At 36.6% G+C, this 19,493-nt stretch overlaps 1 protein-coding gene and 1 non-coding gene across 5 annotated transcripts in view; one reads left to right on the top strand and one right to left on the bottom strand.

Moving 5' to 3' along the window:
• Positions 1 to 19,493, top strand: part of Robo2 (roundabout guidance receptor 2) — a 1,555,468-nt gene that overhangs the window by 12,480 nt on the left and 1,523,495 nt on the right. For all 4 annotated transcript variants that reach the window (XM_006523038.4, XM_030249139.1, XM_030249140.1 and 1 more), the window contains exon 2: positions 14,622 to 14,740. In XM_006523038.4, coding sequence (XP_006523101.1) covers positions 14,635 to 14,740 — 106 coding nt within the window. In that variant the 5' untranslated portion in view covers positions 14,622 to 14,634. The remainder of the gene's footprint in view (positions 1 to 14,621; positions 14,741 to 19,493) is intronic.
• n-TIaat1 lies at positions 712 to 785 on the bottom strand. The gene has a single exon. It is a non-coding gene; the product is annotated as a tRNA-Ile (tRNA).

The following is a 19,493-nucleotide window of genomic DNA, read 5'->3' as shown; positions in this document are numbered from 1 at the left end:
AATAATGTATTAGCATTCAGATTCCTAAACAAAATGCAAGAAGAACAAAGAATACCATTCATACGAGCTATCCATATTTAAAATGTTATATTTGATCATGCTACAAATAGACGCATGGACCTATGAAGCAGTTTTCTCTAATTGTAGGGTTTTTCTCTGAAATGTGATTATTAAGTCGTTCATGAGTCTGTCTTGGACTTTTTAAATTATCATTGAGCATCACTTTCAAAGAACAAGGCACTCACATGGTCTGATAGACAATTTTATGAGTTTTATTTTTGTTTCTGAAGTGCTAAGGAACAAGAATTTAATAGCATATGCGTATGTTTAATATGCATGCCTATAAAACTGTCTTTTTCTTTTTCTTTCTTCTTCTTCTTTTTTTTTTTTTTTTCTCCAAGACAGGGTTTCTCTGTACAGCCCTGGCTGTCCTGGAACTCACTTTGTAGACCAGGCTGGCCTCGAACTCAGAAATCTGCCTGCCTCTGCTTCCAGAATGCTAGAATTTTTTTAATTATTATTTTTATTAGGTATTTTCTTCATTTACATTTCCAATGCTATCCCAAAAGTCCCCCATGTCCCCCCACTCCCCACCCACCCACTCCCTCTTCTTGGGCCTGGCGTTCCCCTGTATTGAGGCCTATAAAGTTTGCTAGACCAATGGGCCTCTCTTCCCAATGATGGCCTGCCTGGCTAATCTAGGCAGTTTGCTGGCCCATACGGGCATCGAACCCACAACCTTGGCGTTATTAGCACCATGCTCTAACCAACTGAGCTAACCGGCCAGGTTCTTTATGAACTTTCACATGCCATCTATAGATTCAAGCCTCTCAACACATAGTCATAAGTGACAAATAACTTTTCAGTTATCAACACTGTACACAGCCCTTTACCTAAATTCTATCCTAGACTTTGCTTAGTTATCTGAGCAGAAATTATGTTTTAAGAGACATTTTTGTCTCTTTGAGATTAGCTGGTTAAGATACTTTTATAAAAAGAAAATCTTTTGATGTACCTTTTTTTTTTTTTAATTGGGGAGAGATTTGATTTCCTTAAGTGTTTTGTTGCCTAAGCATAATGAATATCCGGCCGCGCGATGTAGGAGAACAGATGCTTATTCTGATATATGAGATGAACTTGCTTCCCTCAGCATGCATAGGAATGAAATGCATCTGGCGTCAGTGCATAAAAGTCAATTGTGCTCCCAAATGTGCTTCTGTACATCGTTCCTTAGATTCTTTCCTTCCTAGGGGCAGCTATGCTGTCACTGGCTCCAAGGGGGTCTTTGCTTAACTGTGAAATTCAAGGGAGACTCTTGAAGGTGGAAGATACTAAATTCCTAACTTCAGACAGATCTTGAGCAGGTGAGGTTACCAGTGCATGAAGTTTGGAGTCCTGCTGAGGAATTGAAAAAAAAATGGCCTGGGGAAAATAACTCGGATCAGGAAGGATAAGTGTGTTGGCATACAACGTAGTGATCATGAGGGTGTTATAAATGTCAACCAGCACAGGGAAGGAGAATTACGAGGGGTTGGGGAAAACGAGTAAGTGAAGCTAAGCGTTTAAATGCCCCCTAGACATAGTGATGGGGATGGAGGCTCATGCTAAGCACTGGGTTTTGTGACATGTGTTACTGGTGAGGGGGTGATGCACAGGAATGCAGAATCCTGAAGAATAGCAACTTCACTTCGCTTTGCATTATCTAGGCAGCCTTTGAATATGCAGTATCTCTAAAGACTCTGCATTGAGTGTGTGATGCACTGACAAGCCAAAAGGACATCAAACAAAAAGGATTGACGAACCTAATTTTTTTCATAGAATATACCAAAGTCGCATTTAATAACCTGAACTCTAATCCTGATCAAGTAATTTTATGAAGTCACTAAAAATTGAGTCATTTCACTGCCATACACAGCCTAGAGCACACTGTCCCATTTCCCTCACTTATAAAGTGTGTGCTAAAATAGTGAGTCCATTAAGAGACGCTTACAAGGCTGCCCTAAAGCCTGGGACTAAGCACGTTGGGTTTAGGATGCAATAACAGTTAAATTCCCTTAAGGTGGAATCATCTTGGTGAGTATATGGAGTCACGGGTGACCTGCAGCCTTCCAAATGTCAGCACTGACAGGAGATGCTAAGGAAGACTTCAGTGGAAAATGAGCTTCAAATACCAAGGCTGGGGGCCAAAGACAGAGAGGTACATAGACGTCTAGAAGCAGCCAAAGACAGGGAACAGACAGGATTCTCCCCCTACAGCCTTGAAAGGTGTTTCAAACCTGGTGGTAACTCAATTTTAGCCTAACTAGCCCACTTTGAACTTCTTATCTTCTCCTCCTTCTTCTTCTTCTTCTTCTTCTTCTTCTTCTTCTTCTTCTTCTTCTTCTTCTTCTTCTTCTTCTTCTTCTTCTTCTTCTTCTTCTTCTATGCATTGCTTTAAGCTACACTTCATGCTAACTTTCTGGGAGAAAGTAGCATACTTTGCCTCTCCTTTTCCTATAAGGTAAAAAATTAAGTTTGCTGTTCTGGAAACTATTGGCGATTTGTTTTTTCCGAACATCCTTTTTCTTAGAGAAAGGAGAATTGAGGAGTAATTAACAGTTTTATTTTATGAGAGATAATTATGCAAATAGGTTAAACATTAACAGAAATTGTCTTTGGAGAGGGTAATAAAAATTTAAATGTTTCCTCTGACTACATGGGGCTTGTGTGATGGAAAAAGGATTGTGTGTGTATCCTATAATTATTCTGAGAACATAAAGGCACTGGTAGACTTGGTTTGAGAAGTCTGAGAATATTCTGTATTTATTTAACCAATGGTCCCAATGATAACTGGTGCTCTGAGAGTATCTTTTTTTTTCTTTTATATAAAGTTTTAAAAATTGTTATACATTTGCTATTTTAAAGAAAATAGAACAAAACCATATAATGCTCATTATGTTAAGTTGAACTTATAAAATATTAGTTTTTTTTCTATTAAGAGATGAAATAATCCCAATTCTTCTGAATATTCACCCATGGAATAAAACCAGTATTAGATAATATAAAGTTTTGTTGTCAGATAAAGTTCTATGTTATATTATGTTAAATAGACTATGAAGTTAAAATTGTTTGAGGTGAGGCTTTAAGAAAATATTTTATGTATAATGGACTTAAAAAGAACTATCTGTGCTTTGTCTTTTTATAACTAAGTACTCAAGTCTGTGTGCTTTGCAAGAAAAAGGTATGTCTTACAGTTCAGGAGTTCCAAAAACATCATGGCGTCATTCAGTGCTCTGAGAACATCTTGAGTTATTTGAATTGAAATCTAGAATATGTGAATCTTTAAATTTTGTGTATTTATGTGTTTACTCATTTACTATTAGTAGCAGGTACATGAATTGAACCTAAAGCCCGTTTATGATAGCCAAGCCCTTTGCCACTGAGGTAATTACACCTCTATTCCAGAAGAGACATTTTCCACTTTCTATACCCAGTTTCTATTATTTATCATCCTGCTTAGCATGAAGTAAGATAGAATCAGATGGAGTATGCTGCTATGGTAGTAGGTAAGCTGGAAGGGATTATAATTTTAAAAACTGATGCTATCTGAAAAAAAAATCCAAGTCTCAGAATTAAAACAGTTTGAAAGCTTCAATTTACTTAAGATTTCTTACTGTATCAAGACTAAATTAGTTTTAAGTTTTGTAAAACTAATAAAATTTCCATTGGATGTGGACCAAACAGGTTATATTTAGAAACATACATTTATATACATATAGATATGCAATAATAATTAACAGAAAAAGAGCCTATGAAATTGTCAGAGTGGGTAGAATATATGACAATGTTTGGAGGCAGGAAAGGGAAGAAAGAATGGTTGTAAAGTATAAGAATGTACTTGCATGTGTGTGTGTGTGTGTGTGTGTGTGTGTGTGTGTGTGTGCATGTGTGTGTGTGTGTGTGTGTGTGTGATGAAATTTAAAACAGTTTGATGGAAATATTTCCATATAGTAATATTTGATTTGAGTTTCCCTTTCTTCTGTAAATTTTTCATAAGGAAACAAGTATTTCTTCTAACACAGTGATCATTATATCTTTGGATAGTAAGATTTTTATCCAGAAAAATAACAGATTGAGCAGGGAATGAAATAATTCCTCAAAACTCCCTTGGTATCTGAAATGGAATCAGCTAAAGTTGATAGGAGAACTTCACAACCCATATTAACTGCTGCAGTCTTTATGATATCTTGCTGATTTTCTGCTTAACGTCTCCAGATTCACAGAATAAAATTATGTTTTCTACAATCTTGCTCTAAAACTCTCATGAAGTTATTTCCTAACCAGATATGGAAATATCTGTCTTTAATCCCAAAACTTGGGATGCAAAAGATCTCTGTGAGTTCCAGGCCAGCCAGGTCAACATTGTAAATTCCCAATCATTAGGGCCAAACTACCAATGCCCTGTACCACCTCCTACTCTCCCACACCGACAAAAATAGAGAGCATCCATTAAAACTGTCTGTAAAGAATTTTGTATATATAAATCATAATAATAACCCTTGCTTTCACGAAGAACATATATTCTAGGATTAACTTGCTCATTAGTTATTTCAGTATTTGAGAAACAGAGTAACTCAGAGGCCCTGAGGACTGATACAATTGTCTAAATCTTTGAAGGAAGTTGAAAGAACATAACAGTAAATGAATGATCATATATTCTTTTTTTTCAAATTTCTCATTAAACATTTACAAAACACCCATGGAAGGAGTTACAGAAACAAAGTTTGGAGCTGTGACGAAAGGATGGACCATCTAGAGACTGCCATATCCAGGGATCCATCCCATAATCAGCTTCCAAACGCTGACACCATTGCATACACTAGCAAGATTTTGCTGAAAGGACCCAGCTAGAGCTCTCTCTTGTGAGACTACGCCAGGGCCTAGCAAACACAGAAGTGGATGCTCACAGTCAGCTATTGGATGGATCACAGGGCCCCCAATGGAGGAACTAGAGAAAGTACCCAAGGAACTAAAGGGATCTGCAACTCTATAGGTGCAACAACACTATGAATTAACCAGTACCCCGGAGCTCTTGTCTCTAGCTGCATATGTATCAAAAGATGGCCTAGTCGGCCATCACTGGAAAGAGAGGCCCATTGGACTTGCAAATTTATGTGCCCTAGTACAGGGGAATGCCAGGGCCAAAAAGTGGGAGTGGGTGGGTAGGGGAGTGGGGGGGGGGTATGGGGGACTTATGGGATAGCATTGGAAATGTAAATGAGGAAAATACCTAATAAAAATATTTTTTTAAAAAAGAATACCTTTTGGGTCCAGAAAATTGAGTCACAGTAATCTCCTTCACATTTAAAACATTTTTAACAATGAAGATCATCTAAATTCAATAGCTATCCAATAGTAATTTCACATGATTATGTTTCCACATCTCCTCATACAGTGGAGTCTGTCAACACCCAAATGCTCTGAAGACTGGACAGGCCATTTGAATTGCTGCTGCCCATAGACTACTTTTCTCACTCTTGTTTTTATTTTATTTTATTTTATTTTATTTATTTTATTTATTTTATTTATTATGTATTTTCCTCAATTACATTTCTAATGCTACCCTAAAAGTCACCCATACCCTCTCCCCCCCACTTCCCTACCCACCCATTCCCATTTTTTTTTTTTTTTTGGCCCTGGTGCTCCCCTGTTCTGGGGCATATAAAGTTTGCGTGTCCAATGGGCCTCTCTTTCCAGTGATGGCCGACTAGGCCATCTTTTGATACATATGCAGCTAGAGACAAGAGCTCCGGGGTACTGCTTAGTTCATAATGTTGTTCTACCTATAGGGTTGCAGATCCCTATAGTTCCTTGGGTACTTTCTCTAGCTCCTCCATTGGGAGCCCTGTGATCCATCCAATAGTTGACTGTGAGCATCCACTTCTGTGTTTGCTAGGCCCCGGCATAGTCTCACAAGAGACAGCTATATCTGGGTCCTTTCAGCAAAATCTTGCTAGTGTATGCAATGGTGTCAGCGTTTGGAAGCTGATTATGGGGTAGATCCCTGGATATGGCAGTCTCTAGATGGTCCATCCTTTCATCACAGCTCCACACTTTGACTCTGTAACTCCTTCCATGGGTGTTTTGTTCCCAATTCTAAGAAGGGGCACAGTGTCCACACTTTGGTCTTCATTCTTCTTGAGTTTCATGCGTTTAGCAAATTGTATCTTATATCTTGGGTATCCTAAGTTTTGGGCTAATATCCACTTATCAGTGAGTACATATTGTCATTTATCTTAAAACATCGATTTCTGATCACAGTTTCCTTCAGCCACACACAGTCATCATTTGTTGAGGTAAATATACTTCCTCATGCAAGGCCCATGAAAATTGTGCTTTTCCCTTCAGATGACGTCCTTACTTCCATCCCTTGTATTCTTTCCTCCTCCTACTTGCTCTTCTCGAGGTTAATTCTAAGATACTTCTTTACCACCCTTAATACCAAGGCAGAAAACCCCCACTTTCTGTTTGTCACTTCTCTTCCAGGCCGTTTGCATTAATATGTTCATTTGTATAGTCCTCTTTATGAAGATTCTCTGAGGGTTCTAGTCTCTCTTCTGTTTTGAGAAACCATCTGAGCTCTTCTGTCTTCCTTCATGATACATGTTTTTGAATACTCCAAGTGTGGCATTCAACTTTAGCACTTATTTGAGAACATATTGAGCTGTATTCTCTACTATTGATTAAACCAAATTAGTTGTATTTCTGTCCCCCTACTCAACTTTTAAATCTTGATGTTATTATGGTTACTTTATAGTTATCCTTTTGTGTAGAAGAAAGAATCTTCTCTCAGAAGCTGATGGTGTCTAGGTCGATGACCCAGCCTTTCCTCTGGCAATCCTAGGTTTGCACCAAACCAGTTATTGCAGAGAGATTATGCCTCAGTATTTAGGAGTTCACTCAGAACCGCCACCAACCTTCAGGATAAATAATCCACAAGCATTTGCATCATTTCTGATTCTTTCTCCTAGGTGGTGGAAATGTAAATTTGAGTATATGTATGAAATATTACAGATACAGACACATACATAATCTCCTCCGTTGGTTTGGTCTCAAATATCTGCAGTCGAACCAGGATTTCCTCTTGCTTGCTGAGTCTTTTTTGACTCATTTTACCACTGCCTACTTTAATTCTTAATTTTCTATAAAGTGTGCTACTACTCAAACCCAGAGAGAATTGTCACAACCTTTTATCGTTCATAATTCTCCTTAAGAAGTCTTATAAAAATTAGATACTGAGGACGGTGGCCTGAAGGAAGCTCCAATGGCTCTTTTAAGGCATCAGAATGGATGGACAATGTTTTATGTTACTTCAGAGAATTCACAGAATTTCACACACACACACACACACACACACACACACACACACACACACACACACACACACACACACAAATGTCACTTTGTTTCTCTTGAAAGACCCGAGGCACCCATAATCTCCAGAACTTGAGTGTTGTCTCTGTTAGCATTACAGAGATGTAACACTTCAGGACTTCAGGTTGTCTGGCACTAAAAATTTTTCTTTCATTAGGACTGTTTCTTTAAAATCTGTCTGTTCCTAGGTTTTATGAACCTACATATTTTTTTATAAATTATTCCTAACTTAAGATTGGAAAGTTACCATCTACTGGAGTCATTATAGTACGGATTTCAAGGCTTCCTCCTAGAGGTTCTGATTTAGCAAGTCTTCAATGATATACAAGATTACTTTTTTTCAGATGTATTGAATTACTCAGCAGGGTACCAGTACACTACATGTAAGAAGCAAACATGAATAATATCATATAGTATGTAGTTATAAAAAAAATCAATCTACGCTAAAGCCGGCTATGTGCCTGCAATGGTGGTCTCACCTGACCCCATAGTTCCTGTGGCGAGTCAGCTACTGAGCTGCCTGGATCTTCCCAAGCCAACTTGTACAAATCCTCATAACCCTATAAAATGAAAACCCCAGGGGCTTGTAATTTATCAGCTAGATTTATAACAGTAAATCCTCAACCCCCAAAATGCCCACAGAAAGAATTCAAAACTCAATTGATATAAATACAAGCTGTACACCTAGATGGGGCAAATGTACCTTACATTATTCTATTGCCCTTCTATGAGATCCATAGCTTCCTATGGCTCTTTTAGGCCATGTAGTTCTAATTTATCTTCTTCCTCCATCTTCTTTCTGTCCCCAGTCTGGTCTCTCACCTCACCCTCTCCATCTTTCCCCTCTCTAAAGCTTTCAGCTCTGACCCCTCCTTGTACAGCCCAATCACAAGTTCTAGCCTTATCTGACTAAGATTTCACCTGACTGCACCTGAGTATAGGCACTCTTGAGAACATACAAACAGCAGTCTACAACAATACCACATTTAATAATTCCTGGTATTTATTCATTTATTCACTCATTTATGCATTCATTAATCTAGTTTGTTTAAAGTTTTTCAGATGAGTTCTCATATCCCAGGATATCTTGAGAGGCACTATGTAGCGAAGGCTGGTATTTCTGCCTCTATCTTTGAGTACCAGGATAACTACCTGACATGAGCTCCTTTGGCAAACTCATGACACTTGGTTGTTAGTGGTGCAAGGTGACATATAATATCTTACTTCACTGAACTTATACTGTAGAGGAGTTTGTGTACTTTGGAGCTTGTGATGGTATTTGATTTAATTGTCAAAAAAAAGTGGGTCAGCAAGATGGATCAATATATAAATGGCACCTGACATCTCATCTAGACCGAATGAGTTCTATTCCCGAATTCACACAATAGAAGAGTACACTGACTTTCCTTGAGTTTTTCTCAGCTCTCCACTTGTGTAATATGGCATGCATACATATATTGCCCATATTTACGTGTTCACACACATACACACATGCTTAAAATATAAGTAATCTTTAATAATATTTATTTCACTTTTGTTGTTATTGTAGTTCTTCTTATTATTGATTTTGAGACAGAGTTTCTCTGTGTAGTCTTGTAATGTCCTGTTGACCAGATTGGACATGAACTTAAATATCTGTCTTCATAGTGCTAGGATTAAAGGCATGTACCACCACATAGCCTAAGTAGTTGTATTAGTTTGTAAAAAATAATTTAAATAGAATTAGCCTTCAAGAGTTCTGTCATCGCCAGAGTCCTTTAAAGACCATTGGCCTCCACTGATATTGCAACCTAAACAAATAAATTTTACCATATTGAAAAAACAAAAAGTCACTCTAGGTACTCCAACAGCATAAGTAGCTTTAATACAATGTTACATTGTATTTAATTTGGTCATCACTCTAATATACCAGCTATACTTTTGATTGCCATAAATTGTATTGATAAGAACTTACTAGTTTAAAAAAAAAAAACTCCTTTCAAAACTAAAAGCATATACTTAAGGGCAATGTTGAAGTGAAGTCTCAGAATAACCTCAATTATTATTCATTGCAAGATTGTATGAGAATGTACCATGGGGGGGGATCATTGTGATTAATAGGAACTGAAGGACGGGGATGAATTCTGCTACATTGTTTCTGGTTTATGTTGCGTCCCTATAATATTCTGAGAAGAAGAATGGAAGGCTTATACGCAATGGATACGTTCTGCTCTCCTTTTATTCTTAGGCTTTGGTTTTAAAGGGTTGTTCAGGAAGGCGCATAAGTATAGGTCAGCTCTTGCTGGGGACACTTTGGTGAACAGGCCTCATGCCAAGAGGAAGCTTTGCAAGGATCTATACAGAGAAAGGCTGCTAAAGAGCTGCTGCTGACGCTGGTACTGGAGGCTATCTGGAGCCATCCTGTCTATGGGACAATGAAGCAGCAAGTTTGAAAGAATGGCTTTTCTTTTTCTCCATGAATGTATTTATTTACTTTATAGCCTGATCCTAGCTCCTCTCTCTCCCCCCCCCCCCAGTCCCACCCTTAGACCCAGTCCCCAAATTGTCCCCCTCCTTTTCTCATTTGTAGACATTATACCATACCCAGGCTGGATTTAAGGTCTGTTAACTGGAGTAAAGAAAATGAAATCAGGAAGTGGCTATTAGAATAGGTCCTGCTCCATTGTTTCTGGTTTACATTGTGCCTCTAGAACATGCTGAGAAAAGAAATTGAAGACCTGAAAATAATGCCTTCTTCCTGATCTCATTTAGTCTTTGGACTTTGGTTTTAAAAGGTTTTGCAGAGTGGCTGAATAATTGATCATTCTCAAACCTTCTCCAGTTTATTGTTTTATCTGATGGAGCAGACAATCCTGCCACCTGGGGAACACTCCTTTACATCTAGATCAGAGAGCAGGTAGGACAGTCTTGAATCAAGTAGCTGGGGAACACCAATCATGAAAACAAGTGGTAGCTGCCTCTTCTTAAAAAAAAACAATGTCAAATATTCTCAGGGTTCTATCTGCAAGTAAGCCCACGGTCTTCAGTCTACCAACAACTGACTAATCCTCATATTGGTCTCTAAACCTTCAACTTGGTGTCAGGCATGTTCACAAAAGTGTGTCTCCAGCCAGAGAACTATGTAATGTGCTGAGCTTCCAGGTTGTTTGTCTTTCTACTCAGTAGACTCATAATTATACAGCCTTTCTGAGCAACCCTTTAATGCCAAAACCCAAAGAATCAAGCGGGGGCAGGAAGTGGCCATTGCTTAACACAACATAAACCAGAAACAATGTAGCAGTTCTTCAGCTCCCATTACTACATTAAATTTTTGTCAATTGTACATTGTCATTAGAAGACCTCTCGTCATCTTACAGAGAGTAAAAGCTTTGATATTGAGTGAAGCTTCTCTTTAACATTGCTTTTTAGTTTTGAGGATGACCTATGACTTCATCTCATAGAATTCCTTGCTTAATCATCATAACAAACCAAACTAATTTTTATTTTACATGACAAAATATAATTTAAAATTCTCTCTTAAGATCTACTATCTCTTCATTGGAAAGACCAAGATGGGCATTCTTACAATAAGATATGAATATAGTCATTACAAGGAAAAGACGTAATGAACTCTGCCTGTGTAGTCCCAACAGCAATCAGATCCATGGACAGAGAATATAGAGAGTGTAACTGTGAATAAGTCATGAGTTATTCCATTCTTTCAAGAGCAACAGGAATGAGGAAAATAATGGATTTTTCTCTACCTAATTTTTATTTTCAAATTTCTAAAAAGAATGTTTACAAAAGATTAAAATAATTGATGGCATGACTTTGCTGTAAGTGGTAAATGTTACTTTATTTTGTGGTTCATTATTTTTTTTGAGTTTCATAAAATAAGCAATAAATACACTGACTTTCTATTGCATGAAGAATGTTGTTAATGTCAATGTTACAAAGAAAGCTAGTAGGTTTCAAGATCAGAGCCTGTCAAGGACAATGCATTATATTACTTGGCATTTGGGAAATATTTATTTTCAACAAATGTCAATTTAGGAAGTAAGGCTTCATTTTTCTCTTCATTATGAAAATATGATGAAAGCCATTTGCTCTTCAACATTTTTACTAAAATATATAGTGTAGCTGGTATTTTACATGCCAGTCTTTCCTGTAGATACTTGTAGGGCCTTTCAAATGGTGCTATATGAAATTGTAAAATTCTGCATTCTAAAAGGACTAGTATGTGTAAGTCTCCAGAAGTTAAGGAAATAATGTACATAGTAAATTTGCCTAAAAGTTCATTGTGGAACAATTATATGAAATAATTTTGGAAACTACTTTATTATGGGTTATTAAAACATTGAGTTACAAATTTTCAAACTGTGATGTATGCTAAAAAAGTTACATAGTGTTAAAATGTGAACAAATGCTCAAAACGCACATATAAGCAGACAGACATATACTTGCATATAACTGTGGTGTAGCTACATTGGACTTGCAAACTTTATATGCCCCAGTACAGGGGAACGCCAGGGCCAAAAAGGGGGAGTGGGTGGTCAGGGGAGTGGGGGTGGGTGGGTATGGGGGACTTTTGGTATAGCATTGGAAATGTAAATGAGCTAAATACCTAATAAAAAATGGAAAAAAAAAAGCTTCCTCCTTGAGGGCTAAGTAACTTCACACAGGGAGCTGAGGTCATTTTTGTATCAAGCAGCTCAGGGACTTACAAGATTCACGAAGGTCCTCCACAATTATAAGAACAATCAAACGATCCTGGAGGAGACTTTCCAGAGGACCTACCTGCACATAATGGGGTGGGGGACACAGAGCTTCAGAATGCATCTGGGGCAGACAGGCTTTCCACGGTTGCAGCTGCGCTTATATACCTCTATTGAACATACCCCAGTAAACACCTTGACTCACCAACCTGCACCAGAGCAAAGATTTTTTTCTTCCATCAGTTTTCTGTGTCCCATCTGGAATGAAAAGATATTTGGTTGCATCTTCCCAGGAAAAGTGACTGGAAAAAATGCATAATTAATCCTTACCCAGAATGTTTCACTTTGCTTCTTGCCTTTTAAACATACTACCAGGTACTGCGTTTGCTTCCTTGTGATTTTATTCTCCTTTTCTTTAATGTTCAGTCACCAATGCTAGTAAATACTTTGGGGGTAGTATTTTAGGAATTTCCCTGAAACATACAATGCACTTTGGAAATAACTTGCAATTTTAAGAATTAACGTGAGCATCTAATTGCTTAGGCTTTAGTTATTTGTAATTTGAAGGTATCCATTAGGCATTGAGTGACTGTGGATATAGATCCTGGACAGCCTTTTCCTTGTCTCAGCATCATCTTTAGAGGAGTACTGGGGCACATTAGGACCATCCAGAACTCAATCCCAGCTAGTGAGCATCTGTGCAGAGCGCAGACTCTGAAGTCACAAGGACACATCACAGAATAGGGGTATTGTTCATTTCTCTAAGGCTCAACATTCTCAGTTGGGAAATAGTAACATCTCTGAGAAGTAAAGGACACATAAAATCTAAGACAGCAAAAATAATCTAAAATTTAAATTTCTATTACTATTAAGTCTGCCATTGTCTTTAGTGTTTTGATATGACACATTGATGAAGAAATGCCATTTCTAGGTTCTCTGTTTAAGGGGAGAACATTACTTGACATGGCTTGTATATCTCCCTTTAGCTCTGCTATTGTGAGTCTAACATGAGTTAGGCTCCGAAACAAAGACATGACTTTCTTGATCAAAGAAAAAGAGAAGAAAAAAAGTTTCAGAGAAGCTGTGATTATGTTACAGTTTGAACAAATATTTTAAAAAATACTAGCTTTATTTTTCTCGCCCCCAAATTTTATAAATTAATCAAATGGCAATTTGGGATTGGCATGATTCACTCATGGCTGTGGCAGAATCCTGGAGCAAATCATTTTGAAGGATGGATGATGGGTTTGGTTTACTTTCTGAGATTTCAGTCTATTGCTAAAGAACACTGCTCGTATCGTGGCAGCCAAGAGGGATGATGTGAGTCAAAAGGTCAAATGAATTATATAGAGGCCAAATGAGTACATCTACTTTATCTAGCAAGGTTCTAACTTCTAATAGTCCGTTTGCAAAGTTATCAATAGATAACATCCATTGATGAGGTTAGGTTCCTATGACCTGTTCACCTCTCAGTCCTTTTTCCCATCTAATGATTGAGACTTTCCCATACTGGAGGGCTATTTCATATCTAAAGCATTGTAAGAATAGCCTCCATTTTAGAATTCTTTTGCATAAGGACTTAACTGTAACTATGCGATTCCTAATCTTGGTTGTAAAATGTTTGTCATGCTTATCATACTGATTTATGTTTATCATATGTGCAGTATAGAGGTTGAATATAGTTCTTCATAATTACATTATCAGCATTTAGCCATATTGGCACACGTAGCTCACAATTTGTTCATCATTATGGATTATTCAACTGTGTGAGTACATAATATCTCTTTGGTGGTCATTTCAATGATTTTATTCATCAGGGTGGAAAAAAAGCATCCAACTGAATATTCAAATATATGAGTTCATGTTAAGTTAGTTGTTGTATATGTGTTAATACATTATCAATATATTATATATTTAAATTAGAAATGTAGCATTTACTAATGTTTATACTTTTATTCTAATTCATAATAACCTGTACAAGTTTTGCCTTTTTATGATTAGTTTTTATTTCATTAAATGAATAATGTAATAAAACTGCCACTTAAAACTTGAGAATATTTTGAGGTTTGGTTTTTTTTTTTTATGAACTTATGGGACTTCATGAAACTCAGCTATTTGTGTATATATTTATAGAGATGATATGGTGTTTTGGCACATTAGTTTCCCTAAATAACAAGTTAGAAATATTATCATCATACAATTTTTTGCTTGATTGAACTCCAGTGCCTATCTGTGTCTACTTTTCAAGCATTCATAGGCTTAATTTTCTATTTGACAAAACAGTATTGAAATATTCAGAGTAATGTTTAGAAAATGCGTTTTAAGATGATAGGTTTTCATATCAATCACCGTTGTAACACTCACAAGGGAAAACATAATTTTCAAGTGTATGCCCCTATCAGCAGCATGATTTGTAAATGCACAGTGAATATTGTTTATGCAACTTGAGTGCTAATATATTCCCTTAAGAATATAATTTATGGTCTTTTCACACACTCCCCACTTGCTATGCAGAGTTTAAAATGCAATGGCCAGAAGACAAGAAAGTATCTGTGGAAGGCCGTGGACGTGGACGCCAGGACTACTGATGCTGATCATCCTTGGCATTCATCAGGGGAGTGGGCAAGGTCAAGGTAGGAGTGGCCATGCTTTCTGTCTCTGAAAGCCCAGTGTGATTACCACTTTATGATGAGGGTGGATAGGCTTTTGGCTTCCTGCTTTTGATAGTTTGTTGTCATCTTTTTCTGAGATTTGCTGTAGTGCTTTCTGAATTGGTTAAATTGTGTAGCATTTGGATGTGAGTTTTTGTACTAAATTTGAATCTACTCTTCTGGAGGATGTTAATTTGATGCAGTAGGTAATGGCTAGGTGTGTTTCTGTACAGCAGATAATGGCTTTGTGGGTTTTGAAGCAGTAGATTCTCGGTATGTGAGTGTGTTGGTGGGATTTTACTACAGCATAACATTAAGGCTTTTTTAAAATATGCTTTCAAGAGATCTTTTGAAATGTCCTTTAATGAGTTCTATGATATGAGATTTTAAATCTCCAAAACATTTTAAAGGACAGGGCGTTTGTCAAAAATAAATACAATATATGAAGGTCTTTTATCATCTGCCAAGTCTGGTTTGGGTCAGACTAATGATGGAGCAGAGATGTGAAGTTGTGCCATCTGTGAGTTTGTTTTGAAGAGCAGAAAGTGACCATAGGTTTTTATAATAGAGTTTGAATGCACTGTGCCACAGCTATTGCTTCTCATTGCATGTTGTGATATATAATGTGTTAGTTTTACATAGCTTGATGCTTAAATGCAGATTTAAATTCAATATTTCATATGAAAAGCCAGGTGAGTGTGTCACGTTTGTAATCTTTGAACTTGCAAGGCAAAATTATGTTTTCTTTGAGTTTGAGACCAGCCTGAGCTACATAGTGAGTTTCATGACAGCTAATGTTCTCAGAGTGACCTTATGTCAAATTAAGAAACAAAAACACCTGGCACTCTTGGAATAATTCCCCCTGGAGGATTAAACACTGTTCTTGTTTTTGTCAGCATTTGAGAAGAAATATCTGAATAGGAAGAGTATAAAGAAGTTAAATAGTTCTGATAAGATTGTGTGTGGGGCTGTTCATGTAATTCCTATGGAGTTGAGCTTCCATAGTTCAGTGTGTGCATTTAAACAAGCATAATTGTTTTGAAAATCTTCTAAAAACCATTGTCAGCTCTATGTAATCTTATTAACTAAACTTTTTTGAAAGGAAAACATCCACTCAAAAATGCATACCATATTTTGTGAATAAGTATATGTATTTATAAATACAGATCAATTTAAAACTAAGTGAGATATTTGGTTTTAAAATATTCTCTCATGACATGAATTTATGTTACTATCTATTTAACATTTTCCTTTTCTACTTGGTAGTAAGTAATCTAGGAAAATATTGATATTGAACACACACATATATACATACACATATACATATGCATGAGTGTTCATGTTTTTACTAAAGTTTTAGTAAGAATATGTAGTCAGTATTGACATCACATTTCTTCGGTCCAAAAGAGTGGTATATTCTTCCATCGATGTATTTGCTCACTAGAAAGCGGTCAGATAACTCCTTTTCTGTAACAGTGACCCATGAACAGAATAGGACGTTCAGAGTCCTCCAGGTTTGGTTGGGGTTATCACTTGCCCGAGGTAAGGAGTAACTTGTAGGATACTTAAGATACTTGAGAAAAAATAAGAACCTTTGTCACTCCTTTAGACACCCTCCCATTCTTTCTTCCATATTGATCTACCAGGTTTTCCCTCTGATGCTCACAATATAAACACATTCCCTGAAACCAATTCAAAGTTTAGCTTCAGTGAAGCTTCCAATACAAATAGGAGTTAAGTGACCATCTTTCTTTATAAGAGAATAAATTCGAATAGACAAATACTTAAAGAGCAAAATGAGCTATAGAAGACACAATGGAATGCTTTCATATTGTAGCTGAGGTTGCTTGGCTTCTGCTCTGGCACTTATATTGAGTGACACACATTTCTTAGGCATAAGAAGCCAAGCATTGTAGATCAATAAGCTCCATTAAATGTTACTTTCTAACTTTTAGATATGTAATTAAACAGAAATACAGTATAAAATATTTAAAATTGAAACTTATATTACTTAGTACCTTTTAAAATAAAAGTATTACTGTTCTAAACTTACAGTAAATTTCCACGTAAGTTTTCTTTTCCATATTAAATTTGTAAGAACACAGCCACCACTTCCAGGCATCCTGTCTAGGGAAACAAAGACTGAATTCTAAATAAGAATGTTGGCCCAGAATCCCCTAACCACATCAGGGCCGAAATAAAATGGAAGTGAGAGTAAAACAGTGGAGGGAAAACAGTTTGGAGTTCTATGTTGACATTTTTCTTCTATCAAATGAAATATCCTTCTAAGGACATCCATTGGCTTTTATGTAAAATAGCAGCCCCTAATTTGGACTATGAGCATTTGTAAGCTGCTTGTACGGATTTCATATTAGAAATGATTTACTTTGGGAAACCAGTCACTATGTTAAGAGAAAGTAGAAGTGATGTGTATTCTAAAGGAAGATGCACTCTACAAGACAAACACACCAACAAGTAAGATAAATATTAAGAATTGTTTTGTCTTTGAAGGATGTGTCAGAAGGTAGTTGTATAATTTCCAAGCACTCTGAAACATTGACTTTTGGATAATCCACATACCATAGAACTTCCATGCCATAGGTGTAGATGGAACTAACTATGCAAAAGGCAAACCAGGAAGAACCAGGAAGAGTAAAGAGAGCCCAGTCCAGTCTCTCAGCCTGTTGAGAAGCGTGGAACCGAGGACAGGTATACTCAGAGGTACAAAAGTTGCCTGCAGACTCAGCAATACCATTTCTTTCTTTCCCTAAACACATGCTCAAGGAATACTATGTGCGCATGCCTTTAATCCCAGCACTTGGGAGGCAGATGCAGGTGAATTTCTGAGTTCGAGGCCAGCCTGGTCTACAGAGTGAGTTCCAGGACAGCCAGGACTAAACAGAGAAACCTTGTCTCAAAAACAAAATCAATCAATCAAACAAACAAACAAAAAACAAAACCCCCCAAACAAACAAACAAACAAAATGTTGGCAGAATTCAATGACTATGGTGAACAATGCAAATAAAGTGAAGGGAAGCATTTTGGAGCAGGATAAGTGTTCTGAAAGTACATGTGCAATATTTTACTTTTAAAAGCAAAGCTAATCAACTATTAATAAGCGTTTTCAAATATTTCTACCACAATATTTTTGTGGTAACTTTGTTTTCTGATATCCAGTGAAGGCATGGTATTTTTCTAGAACATAATAAAAATACCAGTAAGAAGAATGGAGACAGCATGAATCTGTTTCAGAAAATGAATTTTCTCGTTTTCAAACAAGTATTGGTTTAGTGTTTCTCAATACTGATATTGCATTTAAATATAGTGATAAATTTTACAAGTTTTAAATATACACAAAATTCTAAACAGTTTATTTTCCGTAATGACTGTTCTTAAATTCCCACTGGCAGTGATGGTGCTCGATGTGAGAAGGTTTAGGAATTTGAGGAAGCAGATAAAGTTTGCATATGTAGCAAAGCTAAATACTGAGGACATTTTTATATAATTCATTTTCTGCCTTCATGACCAAGTTAGGTATTAAACATCAAACATAAAATGTGACAATATTTAACAGCCTTATTCTTCAGTTGTCATGTTCTGCATAGTAAAAGTTGAATTTTAGTGAAGAAGTTGAATTTTGAAAAATGTGATAGTTGGCCATACCTTTATAAACTAGACTGCTGTGGTATCAATACATGTAATTATAATAGCGATCTCTTTGCGTTTTATTGTCACCTGTTCAGTTTTTCTCTCGAGCAATCAGGGAGAAATTGTTCTAAAAGTGCAGATAAAAAAATACCTCTTCCTCTCTTCCTCCTCTTCTTTCTCTTCCCCCTCCTCCCCTTTCATCCATCTTAATCTTTCTTAGGGTGGATGATTAGCTATGTTTATTGTTTTCCTCTCAGTCAAGTAATTGAAGAGATTATATAAATATATTAATAACAAAATATTATATCCAGCCTTAAATAGAAGGTTTATGGAAACAACTTGTCAATGAGAAAGCACACGCTTGTGATTAATGAGATTCAATACCTTATGATCACTGCTGCTTAGGAAATATCACTTCACAGACCTTGTCTCATCTAAGGCTTATGTTTCTTGAGGTTGCTTGGGAAAGTATTTTCGTCTTGAAATTAAATATTATTTTTAGAGAGCTGAACTCAGATAATTGGCAGAGAAATATTGAATGATTATAGCTCAACGGACATGGCCTTAATATACCATCTAGATAAGAAGTGGTGAAATTGAACTCTGCTATATAGCAGAAGCCTTAGTCTTTCTGACACGCCTTAATAATATAAAGAATTTTACATTGTATAGACACGAACACAGGCTCATGTGGGGTAAATCACATTTGATTTAATCTATGAGAGAATTACGCTACATAGTATGTTTTTGTTTGGGATTCAAAGTCATTATACTAATAAATGCACATATCTCATATTTAAAACAGCCATTTTTACGGATTACATACACTGTTCCATTTTCATAGCTTCTGAGATGCATAAGGTAAACAAAAGAAATAAATTTATAAATGCAAGTGGATTTATTTAAAGACAAAGAAGCCTTTGTCTTCGAAATTTAGAGTCTTTAAAAATGGTACTGTGTGAATTTATCTTGCATTGCATATTCTGTTCAGACACCCAGAGGTCTGTGTCTAGAAGTGTGCCAACTCTTTTTTATGCTACCAAACCAATCCAGGTGGGATACGTTATTGTGTCTCTTAAGTATGAC

The sequence above is a fragment of the Mus musculus genome, chromosome 16 (genome assembly GCF_000001635.26).
Source record: "Mus musculus strain C57BL/6J chromosome 16, GRCm38.p6 C57BL/6J".
Taxonomy (NCBI): Eukaryota; Metazoa; Chordata; class Mammalia; order Rodentia; family Muridae; genus Mus; species Mus musculus.
This window is presented reverse-complemented; position numbering and strand designations above follow the sequence as displayed.